Raw genomic sequence first — 8,528 nt, forward strand, 5'->3', positions numbered from 1 at the left:
TCTGATGATCTTTACATCTTCTTTAATTGCAAAGGAATTGATTACTTTAATATCTCATTGCAAGGTAATTGATTACTTTAATATCTCGCCAAAATAATATTTCAGCGCAAACTTTATTTTGAATGAATATGTTCATAGGAAATAATAGCTATATCAACATAATCCACCAAAAAGCATTATCACAATATTTTATTGCAAAATGTCTTTCTACAAAAGCGTTAAAATCGCAATACCACTAAGATATGTAACAATCTCATCAGAAATCAATGTTACGAATTTAATAGCAACTTTTCAACTCCAGTTCAAAGACATTCCAAGCAAAAAGTTGATTGTTTAGTGTATACTTTGTCTTATCATGATTCCTGATGTAAAACATTAGGTCCCCTATGTAAGAAAATTAGATTAAGGTTTGTATTTGGACCGTATTGACATCATACTATTCCTAATGTATTTACCTGCCTGTATCATGTTGGGAGTTGTCACCTAACTGGGAGTGTTTCAAACAGGATATGTTATTGTATGTTCTGTTGTGTGCTTTAAATATGGTAGGATTGACATAGAGAAAAACCTAATGACTTTACGAAAATTATTAAAATAATGTGATAAAAACTGTCATCCAATCATATATTTGTCTTTCTGGTATGGAAAATGTTTTCTTAAAGATTTTCATAATACCATTTCCAGATGGTTCCTTACATAGAGACGACAGTTTTACTGATGAGGGACCCGTCCTGAATCCATGGCAACCAGTTCAAGGGCAGAGAAGATCAGCGGCAGACCGAACAAAAAGACCCAAGAAATCTGTGTCCTCTCCGACGGCTACCACAGCGGCAAAGGGTCAGAAAAACAACAGTAGTTGTAAGCAACAGTGATCTGTACTTGTGTCTGGGGTCAGAGAACCAAAGCAATATATATTTATAGTTTATAGTTCTATTTACAGAAGGATGGTCAAGTTTATTGTTTCAGTATGGGATTTAAAGCTGGTTTCAGTCATCCATGGTATTTCGAATGCAACATTCACAGATGCTCACTGAAGAGCGTATGTGATATACTTATTACTAGACTTGTATACTAGTAAGCGTCAATTAGTGATTTTAGAACTTCGATTATTGTAAACCAATTTATATTTGCTATTACTTAATTTTAAAATTTTCATGCCAAACAAGCTTTTTGCAGAAATAGATTTACAAATATTACATATTACGTTCAGATATGGTGTTCTTGGCAATAATCTAGCTTTGGATGCGATTTAAGCTACATTGTATAACAACTTTTGACGATTATTTTTGTGAATTTGTTTTGACTCCAAAATGCAAAAAAATAATCACAGCAAAAATTAATTAATTCACAATTCACTTTGTCCATTTACGTGTATTATTCAAATGAATATGTTTTTCTTATTTAGTCATCGTGTGATATGATTCATTTAGCAATATTAGTTTAATTTGTAATATATATATATCTTTCGTATTCATAAAACCGACAATATGTCCCTCTCTAAATTAATATATCAGTCATCAAACTTTAGATGTACCGTTGATAAAAATGCCATCAAGCTATGTATATATTTTGTACTTAATATTGGTTGTAGCTACAGGCAGTTACTAAATACGTTAGGACTGTCAAACGGATTCAAAATATTCTACATAATTTCATGACATATACTCCATTTATTTGATAAGAGCTTTATAGAACATTCCAATCTTAGATTAAACATGCGTTCAGAAGAATTTGCTGTCCATCACAATTATAACGGTGAACATTATCTACTGCTACATCACATACACGATAGGAATATAGAATGACCTTAGGTACAGTGTAGTTGTTGAATTTGATCTGTTTGTTACTAATTATTGGGGAAATATTTGAGAATGTTTGCAAATTTTTAAATTTCTTACAGTAATAGGCTTTACTTGTCATTCTTTCATTTTTTCGAGTATTTAAGTTTGTAGTTTGCAAATAAAGCGAAATTTGAATAAGCAAAATTTAAATCGTTGTGAAGAAAGGCAAATGTACAGAGATTTATTGAAGAATTCTGACATTGACCAAACAAGGCCTATTAGCTATAGGTAACATTAAATACTGGACTCAGTTGACACGTGCATCATTATTCAGCTTGAAAACTATAATGATATGACATTTGCGTATTGACAACTATTCTGTACATTATTTATGATACAAACCAACAAAAACATGCATATCTGTCAACTGGAACAACTGATAGTAAAAACTAAGGGTCTTTTTTATCATACTTCATTCGTCATTTTGCTCCAAGTATAATTTGCACAAAATGAAAAAAAGATATATTTTCTATGCCTTTATGTGCATTTTATTGTATTGTCTATGAAGCTAATCTTTGATGACATTCGTTCCTAGTGCCTGGAAGAGTGTGTCCGCCCAAAATGTATTAAATGTTTTATTCAGATCTGTATGTGATTATTAAGTGGTATATAAATATGACATATAAAATATAACGCGTAAAATAATAAATGCGTAAAAATGTTTTGCCACATAGCACAGAAACCTTTTACTTTCGGTGTATACATTATGTATGTTCGATGATACAAAACATCAATTTTAAGACAGCCAGATGTTAATGAATTTGATCAAAGGCATGTATAATATCAATGACAACAACATGAACTTGATCAACATTTTTTGAAATGGAAAATGTCCTGTGCTTTTCATAATTTTGTAAAATGCTGTATACAATTTATTATTATGAACTTATCAAGGCCTTTTATTTACTATGCAGAAAACAATGCCTTTAAAATACGCGTTTGTCCATCTCTTGGCCTTGTTCTCAATATCTATAAAATGTCATCATATTAAAGCTCCTCCGTCCATTTAACCTCCCATAACTAGAATGAATGGCTTGACGCGATGGAGACACTTGCATGTCACGTGGTTATATGCTGGAAAACTTAATTATATATAGTGATTTGTAGTAAGTTTCTGGACCTAAATATTATGCATTCAACCCTGAAATTTCACCATGAATTATTCCTGCTTTACAAATGGAAGACTTCAAATGTATCGTCAGGGCCGAATAGGTCAATAATTTGAAAACTTTGATAATTCAGATAGGTATACTTCTAATGTAATGTCATGGAATGATTTCAACTACATATGTACATGATATAGATTTGCCTTGTTTTGGTTGAGAGAAGAAAACAGGGCATGTTGGCTAGCTAACTTTCGGTTGTGTTGTGTCCATCAGGTTGTAAAACTTCTTATATGTGATATTGTCATTATTGTTGCCTATTGGTAAAATAGAACACTAGATGCACTAATCGGAGACCGAGGGAAACTGTTTACATGGTTGGTGCCAACATACAAGGAAAATCATATTGACTGTTGGCTGACATAGCATGAAATAACTGTAAAACATGGCCTATTTATTAACATGTATTGACTATCATATTTAAAAACCATTACAGCGAATCATTATGAATCGTTATGAAATTATGTCATAAAAGAAAAGACTTAAATTTGATTTGCATTTTTTTACAGATTATATGAAATCTATGCAATTGAATACTGTAACATGTATACCAATACAAATGTAATTGTGACATATAAATCAATATAATACAAGCTTCTTGACAAAAGAGGTTGGCTTCGAAATTATAAAATTTATGATTCTTTATTAAAGTGAACAGTCGGGCATGGATGGCTAAAGTTGGTAAAAATGGTGTGAATGTATCCAGTATTATTTCTTATGAAATAGAATAATAAAATCTCTCGTCAAAATCTGTCTGCGTACGAAGAAATTAATTTAAAGTATGGGAATTCTAAAACGTCCTCCCGGCTCACTATGTCTGTGGTTACCTTTCCACGCAGCCTCGCTTTCAATGCTTTCAACTTTTCTTTACTTTAATGGTCAGAACTGGGAAACTCAAGCAGAACTTGACCGTCCTATTAATATGTGAGAACTTTTGGAAGGCCAATGAACGCATTTAGACTGGCTTTCTATGCCCGACTATTCACTTTAAGTTATTTCTAAATTTAAATGTTTATCATTCTCATAAACCAATTATTTATTCTGACATAACTTAATTTCATTATATAAAATACTTACCTGTATAGATCGTGTTTATTACTAATTATTACGTGGAAAAATAGAATTTGCATGTGTTTTGCTTTGGTCTAAGGAAACTTGTCAACCTTAAACTATGATACTGTGTAATCATTTTCATATACGTCGTGTAGGGGTCTTCATTTATCATCTAGCTGTTGGTAGGTCGTTCAGCACATCAGAAGCAGAAACGATTAAAACGAAAATTCATTTAATATCGATGAACAAGAGGTTGTACTTACATTTAATTATTCAGATTGAAGTGTTTTATTGCATAATTCTTTATGTTACTACTTCTTTCGTACAAACCATGATCGACTATAATTTCAATGGAACGTCTTTCAGGGAGGAAGTAAGATTTTATCTTGCCAATCAAAGGTTATCAAACTTATCATAACGCAATCTCTGATTGATTAAGTAAACGTAGTATCATTTTATATATGTTTGAATCATCTGTATAAACCATGTTTTCATAAAATGTAATTGTAATTATATATATGTGGTGGTTAGATATATTAGGCAACACTGCAATCAGTTATTTGCATGGGATACCTTATCCCAGCCGGTTACGCGCACTGACTAGGCATAACGGTGGTTTCCAGGACAATACGTGGTCGTAACTGCACGGAGAATCACGACTGATTTTCATATTTTCTACCACAGACAAATGCTTTCATGTAGTGATATTTTGTTATTGTACTCGTGATATTAATATTCACAGTACTGTACATGTACATTTTTGCCACAATGTCATTATAGCGGCAATGGTTCATTGCGTAGGAGTTTGATAACCATATGATATGTTATGCGAGATTGTTGATGGAAACCAAAGTGTTGATAATATCCAAATATGTTTGCTTCGAACATAATCTAAATTTCGCCTGAAACAGAATTAAAATCAGATGTCTTAATTGTTGTAGATTTGTTTTAAGCAAGCCAATACTACATCTTTGTATTTATACTGTACTCAGAATCTCAGAATATCAAACTAGTATGTCTAACAATAAGAGAAATACTTTAACAGTTTGGTAATTTGTTTTCGACTTTAATAGTTAGAATTAGTAATGTCAATGACTGCAATTTATTTACATTAGCTTAGAAAGTAATTTAGCCTATTCCTATAGTAATCAGCGTAAGTAATACTTAAAAGTGGTTAGAATGTTATCTTTCGATTCCATTTCGTGGGGAGATTACGTAAAACAACCACTGCAAAATAGCCTTAATCTTAGGTATTATAGGCATCTTATTGCTGTTCATCACAAAAAGTCATTTGAAAAAAAGCAACAGTTGTTTAGTACAACTGAGCGTAAATCAATACCAATTTCGCGCTAGTAATAACTAAATTAAATGAGGTATTCACGTAACAAGGTATTAACTTTAATGTTGTTAGTTGTATGTTTATTAGACTGATAACTCATGGGCCAAGAAGTAATATCAACGGTAGAATCCGTGTAATACTGTATTCTTACAAACGTAAGTCTAGGATACGATTTACTTCAAATAGTAAGTGTGAGGCAAAGAAGTAATATAATCCTAACCGTGTGGACAAAACAGATTGTTAAATTTAAAGGCAGTCTACCTTATCAAGACACACAAAATAAACATGGTCACGTGATACAAACTCAAAAACTATTATAGACCCCAATCGATGTTTGTTGGATAGATTTATTGCTGTAAGCTGGATCTTGCATGTTTCTTTTCCAGATAGAAATATCTTATTAGTATTTTGTTATAATTATAGACTTCATTGTAAGATAAGACTATGTTTTTGCGTCTGGGACCATGTTGATATTATTTTTATTTTTCAATACAAATTATGTTGAGTACGTTTTTGGTTGTACATTGTAATGTTGAATCATATTTTCCTCATTTATCACTTTTTACATGTTCTTAGTGCTATTTGGTGGTGTAAGGGAATCTAAATTTCTCATTATTCTAAACATTTAAAATTCATATGTATCACCGTTATTTAGTGTTAAATTCCATACTTGCATGAAAACTTAAAAATATGTGTAGATAACGCCAAATAGTGCTTAATTTGAACCTGATGATGACAAAAATGTATAATTAATTGGCCAGTCGCTGTAATAGTTCTTCGGACTGGATTGTATCATATTTAACACCTTGTTATTTAAAACGTACACAGGCTGCATCCTTAGCAAGCAAATGCCAGAATTAAAATTTAATTTAAAATTTTAATTGTAATTTAAAGTTGTTGCATTTTGAAATCAATATTTAATGCTGCGTTCGGTTTTACAGATACCTACATGTATCATGTAATTGTAATTAATGTGGTTGTATTTTTGAAATATGTTAATACAAAGGAAAACACGAACTAGTACTGAATGGATATTTTTTATTAAGAACTCTTTTTTTTCTTTATGACGAAGATATAAAATGAAAGTGATGCGTGTAAAAAATTATTTTATTTGTGTGTCGACCAGTCAATGAATTTGAATTTGATCTTTTTATGAATTTTTCATAAGTTGTATGCCTGCATAATGTAGATGCTCCATTGAAAATTATTTTGTGTAGTTAACTGTATCAATTTAGAAAGATGGGTAGTTTAAGATGCTCCATCGCCGACAGCATAAATGGTATTCATTATTTTAACAATAATTGGCGTTTAATCGTGTATATATATGTCTAATTAACACAAAAAATAATATAATTTGTTTTGACTTTGGTGCATGCGCAATCAGTACTTGATTCCATATAGGATATAGTGACACAGAATTTTTTCGGGATGCAATTAATCATTTTTCATATTTTTAACTTGAAGTAAAATTAGAAGCTCAAACTTTCCAATGGTGGTAATGGTGTAAAGTAAGTAACATTTGTTACAGAAGAAAAATACTAAATCGTCTGCTCCTGTTTGTGATAGTGAAAAAATACCATTTGTCAGCGGTGGAGCATCTTTAAACAATATCATTTGGTGTACACTATCGTTGGTTGTTATTTTTCGGTAGTTTGAAAGGGTTGATCTTGATCATATTTGATACAGTTATAGACTTCCGTTTAGGCTAAAGTGATTATTTATTTAAAACCTATGGAAAAGTATATTTTTATCATGTATAGATTGAAGTATTGTTACATATAACACAATGTTCATAATGAATTAATGTAAACAATAATACCGTATGCACGTTCTTATTGGTATAATTTTATATCAACACAGATACGCTCCCTTAATTAGCGAATAAAGCTGTTAAGACACCGGGAAACAATACCGTGTTATCCTTCTTCATTTAAAGTCGTAGCTACTTTAAAGCATCATACAATTGTCAACAGGAAATGTCTGAGACTTACAGGTATCCAGCTTCTTATGTAATATTGACGGTACCCGACGGGACGGGCCGTACATGGATAATACTTTATGTTTGGCGCTTCATGTCGCGGTATAATGAACTGTTGCACTAGTGTAATGAAGAAGTGATAAACTCATGAATATTAACGACTTCAGGAAATACATATCAACGCAATATTGATGGACATAAAACCGTAATTTACATGCATATTCTCAATTACATACAATTAATGTATTAGTATGCCCCATGTGTTTTGCTTTAGTTGCATAATTATTTCCGATATTCAACTTCCGCGTGGTGGACCTCCATATCTAATTCCGGTTTCTCTATTTCTGTCGTATTGATGGAAAAAAACTCCCAACCTACAATATTCACACATCATTAATTGATATTTCACACAAGCTCCAATCTTCATTGTTTTTACTCTTCAGGACGATCTGAACGACAGTGCACTCCGATAATGATTGACATTCACATTGTAGATCACATTGCGTGAGTGTGTTTAATGTTGTGTTCGATACAAGGTGACAAAATACCAAATCCGAATCGACGCTGCATCGGGTATTGGTAGATGGTCCGGACACGCCCACCTGGTAATAGAATTTGTAAAGTTCGTTAATAACTAAACGGTTAGCATTGTTAATGATTTAGGATTTCTAAGAAGTTCTTCAACGAAGAATATTGCATTTAGAAAGTAGAAAACATATTGTGGTACATTATTTACAAGACGATTATAATACTCTAAAACAATTAGATATTATAAACTTACCATAAGAATTTTCTGTCCAACCCTTTCGCATTCTAAACCGTCTCCTAAGACGCTTACAACAAATGTTTGTGACGTCACACCAAACAGGCTTAGATCCACGATCCTGAGCCACAGTGATGAGGGGGAATCCCCAGGTTTTGGTAAATCCATACACGTGTCTGGTTCGGTATCCATGATTACTGCTATTTTTTGCAACATTTGGTTGTCCTTGTCTTTTTCGACTTGTATGTAACTCGTTACTAAAATGTAATAATTAAGGCATTGACTTAAATCAAACCCATAAGAAGTTTAACACTAATTTAATCATATGTATACGATATCAGCATTATTGACTGGATATGCATTATATAATACGAATTGAAGACTCATATTT

General features: G+C 31.8%; 1 protein-coding gene across 5 annotated transcripts in view; it reads left to right on the forward strand.

Annotated features, from left to right (window-relative positions):
- Window positions 1-7,305, forward strand: part of LOC138318565 (uncharacterized) — a 32,751-nt gene extending 25,446 nt beyond the window's left edge. For all 5 annotated transcript variants that reach the window (XM_069261087.1, XM_069261055.1, XM_069261080.1 and 2 more), the window contains one exon: window positions 685-7,305. In XM_069261087.1, coding sequence (XP_069117188.1) covers window positions 685-872 — 188 coding nt within the window. In that variant the 3' untranslated portion in view covers window positions 873-7,305. The remainder of the gene's footprint in view (window positions 1-684) is intronic.
- Window positions 7,306-8,528: the final 1,223 nt, after the last annotated feature.

The sequence above is a fragment of the Argopecten irradians genome, chromosome 1 (assembly GCF_041381155.1).
Source record: "Argopecten irradians isolate NY chromosome 1, Ai_NY, whole genome shotgun sequence".
Taxonomy (NCBI): Eukaryota; Metazoa; Mollusca; class Bivalvia; order Pectinida; family Pectinidae; genus Argopecten; species Argopecten irradians.